This window comes from Battus philenor, unplaced genomic scaffold (assembly GCF_028537555.1).
Source record: "Battus philenor isolate CCGP_79_NKW_IND1 unplaced genomic scaffold, ilBatPhil1.0.hap1 SCAF_13, whole genome shotgun sequence".
NCBI lineage: Eukaryota > Metazoa > Arthropoda > Insecta > Lepidoptera > Papilionidae > Battus > Battus philenor.
The window spans coordinates 8496062-8517640 of NW_027181675.1; the positions used below are offsets into that span (position 1 = coordinate 8496062).

Below are 21579 nucleotides of genomic sequence, written 5' to 3' on the forward strand. Positions count from 1 at the left end.
ATTATTGCTATATGGTTAGAAAACTGTGTGAACACAGTGAAGATGTCGTTGATGGCGTCTATTGTTGGCGGCATCCCGTTGCCGTCTATTATTGACTCTCCGCTGGAGATAGTTGGCCCTGCGCCAGGACAAACCACGTGTCTGTCAGTCACGGGACAAGACATGCGCTCTTAAACCCTGACGTTCCCCGCGCACGTTACCATCTCGCCTGTGGAAACTTATGCTATATTAAAAAGAAATAGCATTTTCTGAGATAGTTTTAAAATAATATATATATATAATATATATATATATATATATATATATATATATATATATATATATATATATATATATATATATATATATATATATATATATATATATATATTTAGATGCTTATTGTTTCCTTTGCTCCGGCGTGTAATGAGAATTAATTATGTGCTGGTTTACTAAATCTTTATCTGTTTCTTTAATGGATGTGGATGTCCTTGTTTTTACAATAGTGAGTTTTCTATTGTAATAAATTTTTCTATTGTATGTATGTTAGTCCATATTTTTTTCTAGATTGTTTTATCTCCTATTTATAATGAAACACACACTTGCAATACAGTGTGATTAAGAATGTTTTGTCAAATAATCAAAAAATGATTTGTTTATTTGCATTTTTCGTTTAGTCGATAAAACGGAGAGCAAGCAACAGTTGAAAATGAAAAAGGAAATAGGTGTTAAGGTCGTGAGCTGTAGCAACGGTCACGCGAGTTCGCCAAACGGGCGCGCCGATGATGAAGGAGGCGGCGGCGCGCCGCCGCGCGTCTCGTATGCGGCCGCCGCCCGCAAGGTTCCCTCGCCTCACACTAATACCACGCCACCGCATTTTACTCCAAATGCCGGTACATTATTCATTCTACCTTCATTCTTACACCTTCTAGAGGTTATTCCAGTGTTTATCTAAAATTTTTACATTGAACTTTCGTTTTCAGAACCTCAGAAACCCAAAATTAATATCGACAAACAGCAAGTTGCCAAGCCTAACGGCATTATGGCTAAAGTCAACGGAGAAAAATCGACGTCGAAGTCTGATGACAGCAAGAAGGATAAAACAGGTACCAAAGAACCAATTTTAAATGGCGCAGATATTCCTACAGAAAATATTGTTAATGGTGACTCAAAAAGGAACTCCGAATGTGATATTACTAGTAGTGATAATGCTAAAATAATTACAAATGGAGTCGTCAGTGATTCCAATGAACCAAAATGTAGTAAATCTGATGAGGGAAATGACGTAGCTTTACTGAAAAGTTCTCCGGTGAAAGCCGAAGCAAAGGAAACAAACGATAAAAAGAAAGTTATCAAAAAAATTACCAATTTAGATAAAAGCTCCGAAGTTTGCGCGAAAAAGAAACCTGTTAGTGAACAAGTGACAGAAAATAAAAAAGGAGTAGACAATAAATGTAAAAGAACAGATAATGAAGCGGAGAAAGTAAATGGCGAAGTAGCTAAATTGGTGAATGGTGAAAAGGAAAGAGAATCATCTCCAAGCGAGGACGGCGATGAAAAAAAGAGAGACGCTGAAGTAGTATTCATTCAAGATTTAGGTTTCACCGTCAAGATTGTAAGTCCAGGAGCTGAACCTTTGGATATACAGGTACTGCGATTACAGGAAAAATTATATTCATGATTAAATATTTAATTTCTTCTTTGTTTAATGTCATTCTTCCATTTACAGGTGTCCAGTATGGAGTTGGTTCAAGAAATTCATCAAGTTTTAATGGATCGTGAGGACACATGTCACAGAACATGTTTTTCGTTACAATTAGATGGTGTAACTCTAGACAATTTTGCGGAGTTAAAAAATATCGAAGGTCTTAAAGAGGGATCAGTTATCAAAGTGAGTATATGAGATGTTTTTTAAATGAGGATTTTTTTAATATAAACGATCTCTTTACATACCGTCGGCTACTGTCACGAATCTATGGGATCAATTATTATTTCATTAAGGAAATTGTTGTGTTATATTTTCATTTTGTTTACCTAATTTGATATATTTTATCATTGTATATTTTTGGCATCTCTTTAGGTAGTTGAAGAACCGTACACAATGCGCGAAGCACGAATACATGTTCGTCATGTTCGAGATCTTCTCAAATCCATCGACTATGTAGATGCCTATGCCGGGCAGGAATGCAGTTCTTTAGCTTTCCTAAACATAATAACACAAGGCGATATACTTGGTAAGCTGTAATTTTGAATTACATAAACGATTTTGGTCGATTTTTGCAATGTTATTTTTATACTCTTGTAGAAAAAAAGAAGTCACGCCCGGAAAGCGTTGATTGCACACCTCCGGACTATATCATGCCCGGAAGTACTGAGCGGCCTCTATTACCTCTTCATCCAGGACTAACGAAGGAAAATAAGGCACCGCAGTGTCTTAAGGTAACTTTATAATTAGAACATTAAAAAAAATTGTCATTTCTTTCCTTGCATACAAAGAACTTAAATCATTTATTTATTTTAGGTTTTGTCCTTGCTATCATATATCAACTCCATTTTGACATGATCAAATTATATTTCATATTGGATAGTAATCCAGAACACTTCTATAAATTTGTCATAATAAAATTAAGGCTCAAATAACTTGCTTATAATATATATTTCCTGTTTTTATTAATGCATACACTAACGGCAGTTTAAAAAATGTAAATTTTTATTAGGTGCTTACGACATCAGGCTGGAATCCTCCACCCGGTCCACGAAAGATGTGCGGAGACCTGCTGTACTTGCACGTCGTCTCTCTAGAAGACCGCCATTTCCACATTACTGCCTGCCCGCGAGGATTCTATCTTAACCAGTAATATTTTATATCTTATATAAAATTTCCTAATTATCTACATTAACGCTAATATGTGTTACCGGTGTTAATTTACGACATATAAACTTAGTCTCTCATTTTGGAATTCATTGGCAAGATCACAGTCGCTAAACGATCTATGGAGAGGGCTGTTCTAGGGATATCTCTATGAGATCGTATAACGAGGACATACTACTTAGAGGAATGAACCGACATAGCCCACCGGATTCGATAGTTCTAATGGCATTGAGCAGGCCAAATAGCGTGTGAGAACTGCTAGCCTAGCTAGGGTGTTAAGGTTCTGGGGAAGAGACCATGAACCGGCAAGCGCGGAGTAGCTTGTTCGCGCCGCCTGTTCCTGCCGTTGAGTTTAGCTTTGCTAGTTTATTTCTCAATAATATTTTACTTCTAAATATTTTTTTTATAATTCGATAAAAATAACTTAACGTAACGTCTCGAGCGTAGGTCATTAGAGACCTTCCAAACTTAATCGTTTAAAAAGTTATCGTGAATTTTTAATTTTCGTGAGCTAATTATGTCTGATTTACGTGACAGGATGACGTGACGCTACGACGCTGGATAAAGTCCGCTGCAGCCAGTTCTTTTGTAAATCTATGGGGGACGCTAAAGGCGGAAATGATTATGATGATGAGAACACTTATTGAGAAAATTTATTTTTCGTGAGAAGCTGTATAAAATCACAAAAAATATATTTTCAAGTACTTCAATAAAATTTTGGCACAAGGGCACTTTGGGAGATTGATGTTTATGAATATATAAATAGATATTTTTTGGGAAAAGAAATTAGAATTAACGATAATTTTTGCATGATTTATTAAAACATTATCTCATTTTGACAGATCCACAGAAGAAGTGTTCAACCCACGTCCATCCAGTCCATCTCTTTTGTGCCACTCTTTGATAGAGCTACTTAGTATCGTATCGCCAGCTTTCAAAAGAAACTTCGCCCTGGTCCAAAAAAGGCGCATGCAGAAACATCCATTCGAGAGAGTCGCCACTCCGTATCAAGTGTACCAGTGGGCATCGCCGATGCTCGACCACACTGTTGATGCGATTCGGGCGGAAGACAGTGAGTTGTTTATTTATGGCTATGGATAATTTAGGTGAAATAAATCACAGTTCAAATTTAAAGCATATTATATTCCCAAAATTTTTAATTCCATCTGGTAACAGTTTAAACGTGACTATTCGATAAGGCGAGGGAAAAGATGGGGTTGGTGCAATGTGTAAATTTTGCCCATAACATATCTCTTACGACCATCCCCTCCTAGATTTCGAATAGTCATGTGCCACCCAACCCTTAAAATTAAATGAAATTTACACTTCATTATCATTATTTCTACCGTAGGACGTTCATTGGTAAAAATGGTTATCTCCCGTAGATTTTCTATAGGACCAGTTAGAAGACAACAAGGTCGCTTTGCCTCGCCGGTTCGCGGTCTTCTTACTTCGGAACTTTAAGGTCTCGGCGGCCATCTGTTTCGCGCAGGCTACCTGCCCCCTGCCGTACCAATTCGCTGGGGTACATTAGTTACTTTCGTTCATTTACGGATCTCCCAATATCTTCACGATCTATTACAAGCGAATTCTGTGCTACTTGGGTCATTAAGATCGAGGGCAACCAGAGTCTCGATACGCTGGTTGTCGTGGGAAAAGTAGAAGAAATAGACAAGGGAGGCGATCACCAACTCGATAGGTAGGTTCTGCAGTTGGTGGCGGGCGTCACAACAACAGTAGCACTCGGAAAAGCAGGTCATAGAGACCTGCGCAGGCAACTCGTCAAATCCTCGACCAAGGATTTCAGGGAAGGGCGCGACATTTAGCGTCAACCTTTAGACCAAGATGAGCTTACGAATGAAGCACGTTTTACTGTTGTAAATACTTAGTACATAACAATGGATTTGTTTCTAGCGTTCTCTTCAAAGCTGGGTTACGAGGAGCATATCCCGGGACAAACTCGAGACTGGAATGAGGAGTTGCAGACGACGCGCGAGTTGCCGCGTGCCACGCTACCCGAACGGTTACTGAGGGAGCGCGCTATTTTTAAGGTAACATAGAGAAAAGATAATACTAAAAGTATAATTCATTATATAATATTTCCTGCTAGATATACAACAAATTTAAGTTAGTTGAAAATCTTACCCAAGGCTAAAAATGTTCTTCACTTTTTAAAATAAGATAGATAACAACCAAATAAATATAGAAATAAAAAAGTATTTAGGGTCAAATCAAGTGTAACGCGAAAATTAAAAAAAAATGGTTGTAAGTTTCAACATAAACTACTTAATTGATTATAATGCTTCTTAAAATGTTTGAATCTAATGTGAACTACAAGAAGTTTTCTTTAGAAAAATTTTATAACACATCGAAGTCGAATACCGATGTGTGAACAAAATTATCAACGGGTAGTTAAAATGCATGCCTAAAACTCGCGATGCTCACTCGACCACCGCAACATCGTGACTGAGCAATCCGCACGGTCAGTGATTCCGACGACACCACCCTCTTCCCGCATCGTTTCTTACTATTTTAAATATACCTGTAAGAAAAGCACATCCAACACATAAAAACATTATTTTTCCTTTTATAAAGAAAACACCTTAATTAGGCGCAAATATGAAACTATATACAACGGTTAACTGATAAAAGGAGAATGCCCTAACAGGTTTCACGCGATTACTCAGCTCGTTCATTAATGTAGGGCATCTACTATCATTTCGTTTTTTGTAACTTTCATTGATGATAAAGTTTATTTGCGTTCTCTGTTTTTTTACCAATACGTGTTAACACAGTCTGGGATTCTTGCATCTTCGTTAAGATCGTTTTCCATGTCGATAAGCTACCACACTCTGGTTTATGCATACTTATATAATTGTTTAAGTTCCATTGCATTTTAAATGAAAAACCAAGGCATATTTGTATTAAAGTTTATGTAGTACACAATTTTGTTTGGTAACTTTTTGTCATTTTACAGGCAGTGACATAATTTATTTATTTATTTACTTTATTGGAGATAAACAGTAACAAAAAGTAGTAAGAAAGTACAAACTAGAAGCATAGACATATAACATTGGTTACAATTGCTACCTTATAACTATCTCACTGAAAACATTTAATGATTTATGGTCAAACAATGACAGAACAAGTAAAAACATTAATAAACAGGGGTCAAAGACTATGGTTTATGAACTTATATTATGGTTTAAATTGTATTGTGTGTACCCAATAATTTCGAACGAAATTGTCTTTTAAAAGATACAAGAGAGCACGAGAATATATCAATATCACTAATATATGAATTGTGGAGGTCACACATTCTGTATAAGGGTGCACGTTTACCGATATTTGTCTTTGCCGTTGATAACAAAAAGAGAGATCTAGAACGCGTTCTTGCTGCAGGAATTCGAAAGTTTACCTCGGACAACAGTTCTGAACAGTTAACGTTGCCACCACACATATTTTTAAGTGTAGTGGCGTCCATTAGACAACGTCGATCCTTCAGTGATAACATTTTGTATCTACTAAAAACATTTTATAAGAATCCCGGGGGCAATGCATTCGGTAGTTCAGAATACGAACGAATTTTTTTTGTACTCTTTCAATTTTATTTTCGTAGATTGCACACAGTGGATTCCAAACGGGGGATAGATACTCTAAGTGAGATCTAAATGCCGTTCTTATAAAAATTTTGGGACTTTTAATATAGAAAACATGACAAATAGTTTATGCAGTACACTCTTTATGTTAACCGGACACTGCCTAAAGAATTCTGAAGGGACTGGAATTGGTGGAAATTTGAAGGTGCAAGGCCCTTACCCATAGATTTCCAATAGGACCAGTTAGAAGCGGTCCGCTTTCGCTGTCTACCAACGAAGTGGACGTTCTACGCTGCGCTTGTCTGCTCGTGTTCGTCGTTCCAGAACATTAAGATCACAGCCACTATCATTTCTGCGTGCTACGTGACCTGTCTACTACACCTGCAACTTTGATTATGGGGATTATGATTATTGGGATATGTTTGTTTTTCGTGTACGCATCTCCGTCATTACTGCTGTAATAACCTATAATTGTAATAATTAAATGGCAGGTTCACAGCGACTTTGTGGCGGCGGCTACGCGCGGCGCGATGGCCGTGGTGGACGGTAATGTGATGGCAATCAACCCTGGCGAAGAGCCAAAGATGCAGATGTTCATCTGGAACAACATATTCTTCTCGTTGGGTTTCGATGTACGCGACCATTATAAGGATTTGGGCGGAGACGCAGCTGCTTTCGTAGCGCCGGTCAGTATCACCTTTTTAGCCAGTCCATAAAAATACGGCAAAAAATAATAAAGATCTCTTATTTTAAGACGTATTTGTGTGTAAAAACTGTTTTACTATAAAATCCGTTCTAAACATGAATGACGTTTTAACGTGACTTTTTTCCATAATCTTTATGATCAACGTTAAAAAAAAGTTGCACACTAGGTGTGTATAATGCTCGCTCTGCCGGCATTTCCGACATCTTAATTACATATATGAACGTAATATGAACAATTTGACAAAAATTCACTTTCTTTTTAACATGAAATAGTTTGTGATGACAAATAACCAGTTAGGCGTATGCCGATCAAGAAACAAATATTTTTGATCTAGATTAAAATTAAGTAAAATTCATATTAAGAAGTCAGGAATAACGTGTTTCACCCATAATGTTTGATTTTTAAATAATCACAGTAAAACTTAGTGCCTTTTTATTTTTTATTTTATTAAGTGTTCACTTCCTACCTACTTTATTTATTGAGTGCGTAATCATCTTTAGTGTACCAAATAGTAAAATTTGTTTTTTTTTTTTCGTTACACACCAACGTGTAGAGCATATGTTTTGTTGATGTCCTTTTAATAAATAAGGGTTTTACTCTGCAGCGTAATGACCTTCAAGGCGTCCGCGTGTACAGCGCAGTAGATACAGCGGGTCTGCACACACTCGGTACAGTGGTAGTGGACTATCGCGGGTATCGCGTCACTGCACAATCCATCATACCCGGGATACTGGAGAAGGAGCAAGAGCAGAGCGTTGTCTATGGAAGCATAGACTTTGGCACCACTGTGTTGTCCCATCCTAAATACATGGAGCTGGTTAGTGCTTGAAATTTTTACTATCCTATTATATCGTTATGATATACTTACTACCATCCTATTAAAAAAGTATATTAAAATATACATTAATGTTTATATATATGTATATATATCTTATGTATACATGTTTTTATAACGAAACAATTTGAACTCTGAGATATTTTTTTACTTTATTTTATTTGAAATCAATTAAGTAAACAAAAATTGATGTAATGAGGTATATATTTATAACTCTTAACTTGGATATTTTTAAGAGTTATCAAGTTTTGGTAATTTTGGTTTATCTGTTTTAACTCTTTTTTATTTAAATTGAAATAGAATCTGTATGAATTTAAATTAAAAAGTATAGGTTTATAGCACAATTAGTAACAAGTATTATATCCAGCACTTTGCTTCTATAGTTTCATTAATTTTAGTGACTCAATCGATAAATACATTTAGCGCTTAATACAAACTACCCCATAACTTGTTGACGTGTAACATATTCTTGAATGATTAAATGCATGTTTAAAGAAAACAATCATATATTGTAAAACATGGGATACTTTAGTGATAATTAAATGACTCTTAACCTACAGTGACTCACAATTACTTGTCCTTTCATAAAGTAATTTTTATGGTAATGAACTCTTTATTATATACATTGTTTTCGTTAAAAAATCATATTTTTAACTTATTTAAAATTCTTTTTTGTTTATTTTTCTTACAGCTAAGTAAAGCTGGACAACAACTGAAGATTATGCCTCATTCTGTTATTAGTGCAAATGGTGAAACTGTTGAATTGTGTTCGAGCGTCGAGTGTAAAGGAATTATCGGCAACGACGGACGCCATTATATATTAGATCTCTTGCGCACTTTCCCTCCGGATGTTAATTTTCTACAGTGTAAGTATTTATACGTAATAATTTTTGTTACTCACGACCAATATTTCATCACTTCAGCTGTAGGTTGTCCACAACTGAACATGGCCTCCTCTATAGATTTCCCTAAAGATCCGGTCATAAACGATGTGCAAAAAATATTTACAGTATAACAATTCGATTTATGATTGATCATAATTTTGTTTTTCAGTGGAAGATGACGAATTGCGAGAAGATATTAAATCCATGGGCTTCCCAATTATTCACAAACATAAACTCTGTTGTCTGAGACAAGAATTAGTTGACAGTTTTGTTGAGTAAGTGTTATTTTTAATAATTATTTTTTTACATCCAACCATTTGCACAATTAAGAAAAGTTTGTAAATCTGCTGTAAATTGTACTAAAAATACCGAATTTTTAGGGCACGTTATTTCATGTTTATACGGTACGCTGCGTTTCACTTGCAACAATTAAGTGCCAAGCGGCAGCAACGTGAGAATTCCGAACAAAAATCAATCGAAGCAAACAAAGAAGAGGACAAGAAAGAAATTGTCAAGGAAACTGAGACAAAAGACAAAAAGAGAGAAACAAAGAGCCAAGAAAAAGATGTTAAGGATAAAAAACAGAAAAAACAGGATTCCAAGAAAAAGGAAACTAAATTAGAAAAACCTGAGGCAAAGAAAGAAGAAAGTACAGATACGACACAAGTAAAGAAAGACAGCTCTAAGGTGAACGAAGTTGAAAAAGATATCGAAGAGGCAGCTGAGAATGTGAAAGAGGACAAAGAAAAAGTTGATTTATTGTTGAATGAAAATTATACGGATATTGATACAGACGTCGCAAAGAAAATTGTCGAGAGCATCACGGATTCAATTTGCAACGGTGACAAACAAGAGACTGATTGTAAGTATCTATTTAATAATAGTACTTGGTTCCTAACTTTTCAGGCACTATCGCCCCTTTGACAAAATGAAAAAATTCCAAAGACTTATACTATAGAATAATTAAGAATACCAATTTTTATAAATTATAGGTGTTTCTTATTACCTTGCTTGGTTTTGAACCTGCTACCGCCAAGTAAAGCTCAGGCGCCTATTGATATACCAATATCCCTGAGAAGCTATATAATGCTTTTTTTTGCTATATTTATACAGTTTTTAATTTTAAACCATATGGTTGCATAAACCTTTTTTGGTTTACAAATGCCTATTTAATATATGTCTTTGGGTAATAGATGTTTTTATTTTTTATTATGTGTATTGCATTGAATTTTGAAAATAGTAATAGTAATTTTAAATATAGATTAAGAATGTTGACCGGTTATTCCTTTACGGTAATAGAAGACTACAAAGCTCGAGAGACTAAGTTAAGACCCCAAGTTGACAAAATTACTAGTAACTTACAAGTTGATATTGAAAAATAGGTCACTACTTTACATCTGTAATTGTTTTAATGGTAGCTATGTTTTACGTTTATCTCATAACAGCGAGCGACCGGTCCCGTGCCGTTGTGGCGTCCGCGGCTCGTGCCGTAGCGTCTCTCAAGGAGTCTGAATTTGACGTGCGCTTCAACCCCGACGTGTACTCGGCCGGCATCAAGCACGCGGCCACGCCCGAACAGCTCGCGAGGCAGAGACACCTCGTGAAGGAGGCCGCTGCCTTCTTACTCACCACGCAAATACCTGCCTTTGTAAGTTTGCTATAATATTGAAAACCTCAAACCTCACGGTTCACCGAGGTGCATACCAGCGATCGCCCGTGTTATAAATGATCTGCTGGGATTTCTTGTGAAGCTGGATGTTCTTAATTAAAACCAAATCCCACGGAGTGCCGCTTAATTGCGAAAACCTGCCCGCTGAGACAAGTCAAGAAGAAAAAACTCTAATCAAGTGTAACTGTTAATGTCAATGAGTTTATATTTGTGTCGTTATCTATTCATGTCTTAACTTATACATGAGACTAATAATGAAATAAAATGTGGGTTGGGTGTATAATTTTTTTTAGTCCTAGCTATTTTTCTCTTTGTATAGTGGAAAGAATAATTGTTGAGGTTATTTTTTTGCTTGTCATTTCCTTTGTAACTTCAATGTTGTCGGAGGAAAATGTTTTTTTTTTCACACAACCCTTCTCATATGAATGTATCCGCGCCACCTTTTATTCAGATATTGGTGACATTGGGTATAGATTGTCTTCTTGGTCTTTTGGCAAAGCTTCGCAAGTACTTAGTTGTAATATTTAAATGTCAAGGTGCGTGAGTGCTTGGAACACACGGCGGCGCCGATGGACGGCGCGGGACTGACGGAGGCGCTGCACGCACGTGGCATCAACGTGCGTTACCTGGGCCGCGTGGCGCTGGCGCTGCGCCCGCACGCCTCGCTCGCCTACCTGCACGCCATCGCCGTCGCTGAGCTGCTTTTGCGCGCTGCCAAGCACATCTACACCGCCTACCTACAGGTACGCGCATATCTATTGCAACTGGGCTCAGTTAATAAAAAATATTAATGTAACAACTCTACCCATGATTATTAATATTAAATACGTTATAACAACCTAGCCAAAATACCACAATGCCTGAAGACGAAGGTATTTGACCAGTGTGTGTTGCTGGTAGTGCCTTACAGATTCAAGACGTGATCGCTGACGGTGAGCCTCATAAGAAGGCTCAAGGTCAACCAAAGAGCAATGGAGAGACCTTTGCCCAAAGTTTCGCTATGAGATCGAATCTGAAATGAGGAGATACACAGAAGTACCAATGGGTAATAATACCCATTGGTACTTCTTCTTCGTCAATACGAATGGCAGCCCAAGTTCTGGGCTCCTCGTCAGGACTCTTCAACAGGGCTCTTCCACCTAGTAATGAAGTCTCCCTCCAAGCGATCTAAGAGCTCGACGACCTCCCAATCCGATATAATATTAGTATGTCGCGGCCGGAGACGAAGCTTCTACTAGCTTCGCTATTTTAAAAAAAACTCCTAGGCCCCCAGGGTGTGCCTTTGCGATCTCTAAAGAGTCCAGTAAAAAATTGAGAATGAAGTAATGGTCCGTTAATGTCTCCGGGCCGGCAGGACAAACTTTAACAGATACAATAATAAACACTGGTGTGTGGCAGGGTTGCGAGCCGATGTGCACGGGTGCGGCGGCCGCGCACTTCCTGAGTTGCCTGCTGGGCGCGTGCGCAGCGCCCACGGCGGCGGCGCCAGAGTGCCCCGCGCCGGCGCGTTCGCGGCCTCGCGGAAGGCGCGCACGTCGCCACCCGCGCCCCGCCTCGCCTACCTCACCCGCTTCGCCCGCCGCACACTGGCAGAACCTCACGCCCAAAGCGCTCTTCTCACAAATCAAACACGAACTCAAGGTAAAATATTACAATGCAACGCAACACAATTACACTCGTATCGAAATCATTAAAACATTAGTCTTTAATACAATTATTACTTAACTACCTGTTCACCCTCTTCGCGGGGTCTACATTGATTTTTGTAGATGTAATTTTATAAAATATTATATACATATATACTCGTATATATTCTTAGTAATTTTACATATAAGCACTATTATAATATAATATGAATATGAAAATATGCATTTTCGTCAAATATATGTAAGTGTGTGTGAAGTTTTATTTTTATTCTTTATTGCACAATATAATATTTAAAAGATGTCTTAAGGGTTATCGGTTTGTTGAAATAGCATTTTCTGCTAAATTATGTATCCCTAACTTCTAATTTTTATCAGAACTTTAATTTATTTATAATCTTTACTGGAAAGAGTATGATTCAAGAAATAAAGTGAAGAATACTCTGAAAAAATGTTTGTTATTTTTCAGTCATACTGGGGTTATGAACTAAACGCTGAAAATATGGACGTTGTTATAGAAAAACATGGATTACAGAAAATATCTCTACTTAGGTATGGTATAATCAGTTTGTTGTTATTTCAACTATTTAAGTTATGACTCTACATTATATAACAAAACAATAAAAAATATAATAAAATATTTTAATTTGATAAAAACTTATATGACGTCTTAGAATAATATTAAATATAATTAATTTCAGATCGTTCGCGCTTAAAGTTGGCTTGCAAATTTTATTGCGAGAATACGACTTCGACAACAAGAACAAGGCTCCGTTCACCGCATCCGATATTATGAACATTTTTCCCGTTGTTAAACATATCAATCCTAGGGTAATTTTCTTTTCTAATATTATTACAAAACAACTATTATAAATTGTTCAGCAATGTTTCAAAGTTCTCATCAGACTGCTATAACTTTTTAGAGTATGCTTATAATTTACAGTCTACAACGGAACAGTTTGTTGTTCTGAATGCGAGCTCATTTTCAATTGCAGTTAGAGCTTACATTTGAGGCTTGTGAAATTCCATATCACGAGCCGGTAGACGCAGTGTTGGTGAGCCCCGCACCATGTGTACCGATGACATAGTAAATGTCACAAAAAGTTGTAAGATGCGAAGTGTTTGCATGATCGGTCATCGTTGCGACCTTAGTCTACTATTCCTTGCAGTGGACGTCTTTCGGCTGAAAAAGAGGAATTATATCATAGGGCAAGGAATAGGTCGCACGTAATAACCCTCTCCAATAATTATTACGCCCTCATGCAGACGGTTTTTTCATTGTGACTCCGCGATGCTCCTGTTCTCATGTATTGACAGTCGTCCTAAATGTGTAGTGACTCTGTTTTTCTCATGTAAATACACAAGTAGATTATTTATTAATTTTTTAAAAGAGAATTCCACATTATTGAACCTAAAACCCGTATTTACAAATATACCCATAAATCTTTTTCGGATTCATATTGTGTTATTACATGAATTGTTTTTTTGGAAAGTTGTTACATAAGAAAGTTCACATTCGTTCAACAAGCCATTGAGCAACGAATCAACGTTGAGGACATCCATAGACTAATGAAAATAATCGTTAAAGCTCAACAAAGTGGCAATGAGCGCATATACCGCCCAGAGCTGATGGTCGCAGGGCCTCGAGGTTTTGAATTAGAGACCACGTACAAGCGCTGCGTAGGATGTCCTCCCACAAGGTAGAGTGATGACCATGTTAAGGAAGGCGCTGTATACGGGCCGCTTCCAACGGGTATTACTGGAAATCTTAAGGGTCTTTTTTACAGCACGTTGTTATGGATGGACATCCTACAGCTGAAATAATGATGATGAAGGTCGATAAGTTGTAACTATGGCTAGAGTCTTCTTTCGAAGGCATCTGACGCGTACAACTTCTACACTACGGGCCAGAGCAAGATTCAGTCCGGTGCCGTGAGCGAGGGCAACGAACTAATCGCAGAGGCTCTCAACCTGTTGAACAACGTGTACGGGGCCATGCACGGCGAGATCGCGCAGTGCTTGCGCATGGTCGCGCGCCTCTGCTACGTGACGGGCGAGCATCGCGAAGCCATGGCCTACCAGCAGAAAGCCGTGCTGATGTCGGAACGGGTCAACGGCATCGACCATCCTTATACCATTACTGAATACGTAAGTATACGTGTTGATAACACATTTATTACTCTAAAAACAATAACTTTTATCAAAGTTTTATTCTGAATAATCCTGTGTGCAGTGGCGTACCTAGAACTTTTGCCGCCCGGGGCGATCTCCAGTTTGCCGCCTTTTCTATTATATGTCAATCAAATAGTGGTTTTTGATTTAAAAAAATATTGATATATCACTTCAAAATAATCATACAAACTTTTCAAAAAGAAAGGACATTTATAAACTAACATCAAAAAAATTTTGTTAGGAAAAATTGCCGAACAAAGTCGTAAAGATCCTTTTACGAATTCAACGAATTTTAATGAATACAATAAAATAAATTTATTATCTTGTTCTTGAATTAGAATCCAAAATTTACACTAAAATGCATTTGTATACACTGAGGAATAATATTCGAAATCATAAAGTTAATCATAATTTATATAAATCAAATATTAAACTTATAATAATCATTTATTATTATTCAAGAACGAAAATAAATTTGAAATGAAAAAGTTGCTTTTTGCAACTATAAGTAAATATAAAAATGCCGCCCCAAGGTAAGTGCCGCCCGGTGCGGACCGCACCCCCCCCCCCCCCCCCCCAGGTACGCCACTGCCTGTGTGATACACACACAATGCAGATTAATTTTTAAAAACATGTTCTTGAATTAACTTCACAATTATTTTAGTGGACCTTATGTCCTCGTCATTAAAATTCAATTTACACAATGAAATAATAACAATTTACATTTTTATTAAGAATATCTCTATTTTATTTCATTTTTTTATTTTGCTGATTATAATATATTCCTAAATTAAATATTAACACACTAGTTTTTTAAACTTACTATTTAACATTTGTAAAATTATGTCATAATCGTTTTTTTTTTATTTTATGCAGACTTGAGTACCGACATTAACTTGAAATAGTTAGAGACTTTACGTTAGGATAATCTATAAATTTTAAATGCTGTTATTTTCTTAATAAAAATGATATTCCGGTCTTGTAAGAAAAAGCCCAAAAGACGCAAATACTAAAACCCACTTTATTAAAGTATTTAATTTAAAATATTTTTGTGAAAGTATTAAATAGCTAAATGACAAGCTAAAACAAATTTTTCTATAAGAGTAACAATAATACAGACTTTATAATGTACGAATATATGTAAATGCGATATAGTTCTCTGGTCTCATAGTTCTCTGCAATGTCTATGTTTTAAATCTGTACTTTACTGATTTAATTTTTCGTTCCAGTCTCATTTGGCTTTGTACTGCTTCGCAAACGGACAAGTGAGCACTGCACTTAAGCTGCTGTACCGCGCGCGCTACCTGGCGCTGTTGGTTTGCGGTGAAAATCATCCCGAAATGGCACTGCTCGACGTAAGTGTTTTGAAATTTGCGGGGGCCTGGTTTTGTACTCTAAATATTTCTCACTGGTTAGTGATAACACTAAACTTTTGCTTACACGATGACAAAATGTATACGTGTAATTTGAACATTGTAAACGCTTTCACTAGCTCTCATGTTTATGACTTGGAGTATTTTGATATAACTTCTATTTAACATGTGATTAGGCATTAAGTTCTGTTTAATCTGTTATTTGATGAGTTTATCGAACAAAGTAACAAGTACATCAGGAAATCTAACAAAGAGAAGACAGTGTTAAAAAACAATAAAAAATTCAAACGAATTTTGATCTCTTTAAAAATTTAAAACATGTTAATTTGTCTTTAAATTGTTATAAAGTTGAATTAATATCCATAATAATACTTATGTAGTATCATTTGTTAACAAATAAGAATAGGACAAAGTAGAAATATGAACTTGTTATGGTCTTCGAACGACTTCGAACACTGGTCGCTGCAACTGGTTTTATTGGAAATATGTAGGGGAGGTCTATATCAGGTACCACGGCTGAAATGATGATGATGAAAATATTTTTTTTGCAGAGCAACATCGCGTTGATCCTTCACGCTGTGGGCGAGTACGAGTTGTCATTGCGGTTCGCCGAGCGTGCGTTGACTGTGACCAGCAGCTCGCACGGCGCACGTTCTCTCAAAGCGGCCGTCGCTCGACACCTGCTCGCCCGTACGCTCTCCTGCCTGGGCGACTTCCGCGCAGCGCTGCAGCATGAGAAGGAGACGTACTCCATATACAAACACCTTGTGAGCAACCACTTACTTTACACCGTGTATTTTAGGTTTGTCTATGTTAATAGTCTTGTGGGGGCTATCATAGCTTCCTCGGTTTCAACGATAGAATTACGGATCCACGAGTTAAAATATTGTATCATACATTTTTTATAACAAAGCATTAGACATTAATTTCGAATGCATGCCTATTTACCCATATTATCATCCGTTTTGGATCATTTATACTCATCACTTGTGTGAGGAAGCCAGAAGCCCACATGATAAAAATTAGTATAAGTTTTATTGTCCTCTGTGTCAATTTCAAACAGCGTTTGAGGCCACACCATCGGCAAACTTTACTACTACAAAAACTTCTTAACGTTCAGAAGGTTGTGACAAAATATTTAAAATTTAGTTAATAGCAATGTCCAAGCTGAATGTGCTGGTAGGTAATTTCCCTGCGAAAATGATGACCACGAGTCGGCGTTAGACGCGGCTTGGGTAAGTCTCCTACGAGTTGGACTAACAGCAGTTGCAGGAAGTCGCTGGATCGATCATCGCGGCGATCTTTGGGGGAGGCCATGTATTCCAGCGGACGTTTATCACCTGACATGATGATTTTCTTGCAAGGCTACTTTGTCGCACAACTTCAATATTAGTGTCTAATGGGTTCGACATAAGTTCATTATTTTTATGTAAGATTCTGTGATGACAGTTGGGCGAAAAACACGAGAAGACCCGCGAGTCATCGGAGTGCCTGCGACATTTGACGCAGCAGGCGGTGGTGCTGCAGAAGCGGCTCACGGAGGCCTACACGCGCTCGCAGCCGCCTGCGCCGCCGCTACACATCCAACCGCCTGCCATGGCCTCAGTCATTGACATGCTCAATCTCATCAACGGGATTCTCTTTGTGCAAATCAGGTATTTTCTATTATTTTTATGAGAAACTCAACAGATAGAGCCGTCACACAGTTATCTTTGGGTACCTCCAGAAAGAATTTTTTATTGTGTTACGGCTCAAACCGGGGTGTCTTTCAGAAGGCTTTTCATCCAGTCCACTATGTGTACGTAAGAGGATAACGGTGGCGTCATTCGGTGAAAGAATATAACAACTCTATTTTAGCCTTTCGAGGTCTTTCAAGAAGTTTCCACCACTAGAATACATTATTCAGTTTAAAAACGCCTGCCTATTATTATTATTATCATTACTATGAGCATATTTATATTATGACTAGAATGAAATTGAATTGAACCCCTATATACTATACTAGCTGATCCCGCAAACGTTGTTTTGCAAAAAAAAAATTATTTTTCAATTTAAAAATAAGGGTTGATCGTAGAGGGGTGAAAATTTAGGGTAGTATGTATTTTTGCATGAAATGAATTTTGAATGTAGAAAATTTCGTCAAAAAAATAAAAAAAATTTTTAAGGGTGAACAACCCTTATCACTTAGGGGTATGAAAAATAGATAGTAGCCGATTCTCAGACCTACTAAATACGCATATAAAATTTGGTAAAAATCGGTCAAGCCGTTTCAGAGGAGTTCAAGTTCGAACACCATGACACGAGAATTTTATATATTAGATGTACCACCAACATGGACTACAAGAATGCCAAACACATGATGATTTAAGAAGAGTCCATAATAAACTTAGGTAGTTTTATTACTGTAGCCACTTTTACAATATCTTTAATATACTAGTAAAGTGATTCATTCCCAAGCTCAATTATCATTTAAAAATCATTAACACAATAATAGAATTTTATTAAAATTATTTGTTTTAAAAACTTTTTAAATTTATTATTGAATAGTTTCTATTTGCAATTTTTTTTGTTTTATTGTCTGTTCTTAATGCATAACATTAGTAATTAACGAAGAAGAAGAAAAAGGAACTTGTAAGTAATAATCATGTTTAATGTATGACGCTCACCCTCTGTTTGTAATTCAAATATCATTATTTCTTTACAGTCCTCAAGACATTGAACAGTTTAAAGCAGAAATAGAGAAGCGACAGTTAAAGGATCTTCCGATTCCGGGCCTGAACGAGCTGACTAATAAAGTCGCCGAGGGGATCGACACGGCGACCGTGGCCGAGGCTTTTCCCGCCAAGGACTCTAAGGAATCCAAGGAGTGTAAGGAGGCGGTAACGCTTAAGAGCGAGAGTTGAAATGTCGGGTCGCTGGTAATGTGTTCGTCTGTAGGCTACACTTAGCGTTAGTAAGCGAGTGGCGCGGTGCATTACAGCGGTCGTCGTTACGTTTAAATTATCGATTGATGATATTGTTCCTTATCTATGAATGTATGCCGTAGTAGATAGTATGCTAAGGTTTGATGTAGAATTTTCTGTTAGTCAAATTTTCGATGGTTTTATTTTGATCAAATTTAATTAAGCGTTATTTTACATGATATATATCTAAATAGGTTTTTAAAGCAACGGGTTTTTTTTTCGCTCAAAAATCGGGTTTCTGTTTGGTTACGCCTCAACACGGGACTTTGTCCTGAACACGCAGAGTAGAGCAATATTGACGTAGTGATAATAGCATAAGTTTCGGTTGTGAACCCGGGGTTGCGCGCGTTTGTCATGCCATGGTGCTACTGCCATTTTATCTTTTTCTTACACGTTATGTATTTTATCTATTGTTATTATCGAGTATTATTTCTTTTTTTTTTTCATAGCGCGGGATTATATTGTTGAAGAGCCCTAAACGTAGAAGATATATTGTAATTGAAATGTAACAAGAATAGGTTACTTATGTACGCTGTTGTTTATTACCTTTGCAATGTTATGAGTGTCAACAACTCGCAAGTCGCGCTCGCCTTGTAAACTGCCTGTTTTCGTTATATGAGTTGTGTTTCAGTGTGCTAGTGCCATATGAGTAGTGTGTGTAAGTTCCCTGGTGTAGTTTCCGTTAGTCTGTGATATGAATTTCTCATCGAGCCACTTGCCTTGTTGATGCAAACGAACTTTAAGGTAATTAATGATGAAGGAGTCGCTTTAATCATGTAAAATTTCTATTGAATTACAATTTTGAATACCATTTATTGTTGATCATCGATACATGTACTTATCTTGAGACAATAACCCTAATGGAACCCAAAGTTATATCCCACAGCAAATTATAATCAGTCATTTTTGGCTTTATATTGTGCGCTTTTGTCCTAAATATTGTTATCAACACTTACATTGTAATTAGAAAGGTGCTATTTGAATGTTTAGTATAACAGCATTGTCAGTTATAGAACAACCACAAGTAGAGCTAGTTCAGTGTTAAATTCCTAATATTTTTGTAATCAAACGCAAATTGTCATTTACCATTGTTGATCATTTTTAATTTTGAAAAAAAAATGAAATTTTAATGCATCCATTGTATTTGTGTTGTAAAATATTTTAATACTCTTTTTCCAATGGTAATAATGAAATTTTAAAATTTATTGCACTGGCAACACATGAATCCCTTTCTATCCTTCTACAACTTCGACATTTTTGAAGTTGTACATCAATATCTTTATCATATATATTTTTCCATATATTGGTTTCGAATTATATCTTTTAAAGTTTTGTCAATAACTTTATGCAGATTATTTTATTTAGACGTAATGTTGCTGTATGTATAATAAAGATTCGCCTTAATTTTTTTTAAATAAAATTCTGTCCAGAGCCCGTTACGTAAATGCAGTTTTTATTTTTAATGGTCACGGGTATGTTACTAAAGATTCTGCTTTAGGGTTTTGTTGTAAGGATGACCAGAGTCGTGGATCGAGCAATAATGTTAAGTCGGAGCATTACAAAAATTTATAAATGTTATGCAATGAATTACGTGCCTAAACACAATAGATAATGAAGTTGACGTTACATTTCTTTAACAATATAACGACCATGTAAATACGACGCTGTTCGTAGTAAACTAATAAAACATTCGTTTTTATTTTTGTTCTTATTTATTAATACCTTGAACTCTGTTTCCCTAATAAAATAAGCCATGTACAAAAATTGGGTCATTTACCTATATGGGTTAGTAAGACATAGTTGATAAAAAAAATCAGTTCACTAGAATCTCACTTTACTAGTTTAACATTTCTTCTAGATTAGTTATAATTTTACAATATTCAAACAGTTTGCATCTGCTGAGAATATATTACACGACTATATATCACTGCCTGTCCTTAGCACTAGACTGCCGCTACTCTACTGACAAAATCGTATGTTGAATCATCATTTTGACCTTACGACGTCCACAGCTGGAAATGGGCCACCGCAATAGGTTTCCTATAAAACCGGTTGTAACACTTACGACGTCCTTAACAAAGTTTTTGTTCTCTACATCGGTGGATGTACGTAAAACGCAGCACAAGGCATAAAATTAGTGAAATGGTTTGATTTGAATTAAAAACAATGTCAATACGTATTATTTTTTTATTTGACAAAATTATGAGACTGCAAAAACATCTGTTTAGTCTAGGACATATTTAGACGAAATGAATTGTTGCTTCACATATTAAGAAATTTTATTTATTTATTACATAAACCAAATCCCTGATCACGTGTCTTAAAATAGCATATTTTATTATGTAATGATATTATCAACGAAATTTCCCCAGTAAACGGAAACCAGTAATATTTGCATATTCTTTACTATTGCAAATAAATGCTTTGAAAATGTACGGAGCTCAGATCGCTTGCACGGACGCTCCATGGAATCACTAGTCCCGAGGGCCTCTACGAGAAGGTGTAAGCTTGGGCTGTCTCTCGTCGATGATACTTATTAAACATTTCGACTCAAGGGCACGCGAAAGCGAACCTCGACTTCAAGATTGTTATTACCTGGCTAACATTACTACCACTTCGGGAAGCCTTAGCGCTAAGAGAAGGAGCATTTGGTGTCCTCCGTTATCATAAACGATCCGGATTCGTTTCTGACGAGACCAGTTGCTTATGAAACAGCAACAGCGTGCAGTGTACGTGACTTGTCTTATCAATCATCTGGAAACTCGGGTTCATCTAGGTCTCAGTATGGAGGCGTTTGAATGTACCAAGTGTGAGATTTTATTGTAGGTAACGACATTACAATAGTCGATAGTATCCGCTTAGTCGAAATTTGTTTGCGTCTATG

The 21579-nt window shown here is 36.7% G+C and overlaps 1 protein-coding gene across 2 annotated transcripts in view; it reads left to right on the forward strand.

Annotated features, from left to right (window-relative positions):
• The window catches only part of clu (clustered mitochondria protein homolog), a 33905-nt gene extending 13533 nt beyond the window's left edge, over positions 1 to 20372 (forward strand). The window contains exons 3-25 of one of the 2 annotated variants that reach the window (XM_068776898.1): positions 657 to 872; positions 963 to 1627; positions 1709 to 1870; positions 2060 to 2213; positions 2285 to 2418; positions 2697 to 2833; positions 3694 to 3923; positions 4766 to 4902; positions 6942 to 7136; positions 7761 to 7973; positions 8683 to 8857; positions 9045 to 9150; positions 9256 to 9737; positions 10321 to 10523; positions 11081 to 11287; positions 11943 to 12185; positions 12657 to 12739; positions 12889 to 13018; positions 14063 to 14335; positions 15589 to 15714; positions 16284 to 16499; positions 17182 to 17387; positions 18437 to 20372. In XM_068776898.1, coding sequence (XP_068632999.1) covers positions 657 to 872; positions 963 to 1627; positions 1709 to 1870; positions 2060 to 2213; positions 2285 to 2418; positions 2697 to 2833; positions 3694 to 3923; positions 4766 to 4902; positions 6942 to 7136; positions 7761 to 7973; positions 8683 to 8857; positions 9045 to 9150; positions 9256 to 9737; positions 10321 to 10523; positions 11081 to 11287; positions 11943 to 12185; positions 12657 to 12739; positions 12889 to 13018; positions 14063 to 14335; positions 15589 to 15714; positions 16284 to 16499; positions 17182 to 17387; positions 18437 to 18635 — 4892 coding nt within the window. In that variant the 3' untranslated portion in view covers positions 18636 to 20372. The remainder of the gene's footprint in view (positions 1 to 656; positions 873 to 962; positions 1628 to 1708; positions 1871 to 2059; positions 2214 to 2284; positions 2419 to 2696; positions 2834 to 3693; positions 3924 to 4765; positions 4903 to 6941; positions 7137 to 7760; positions 7974 to 8682; positions 8858 to 9044; positions 9151 to 9255; positions 9738 to 10320; positions 10524 to 11080; positions 11288 to 11942; positions 12186 to 12656; positions 12740 to 12888; positions 13019 to 14062; positions 14336 to 15588; positions 15715 to 16283; positions 16500 to 17181; positions 17388 to 18436) is intronic. The other variant, XM_068776899.1, reaches the window with a different exon arrangement.
• The last annotated feature ends 1207 nt before the right edge of the window (positions 20373 to 21579 follow it).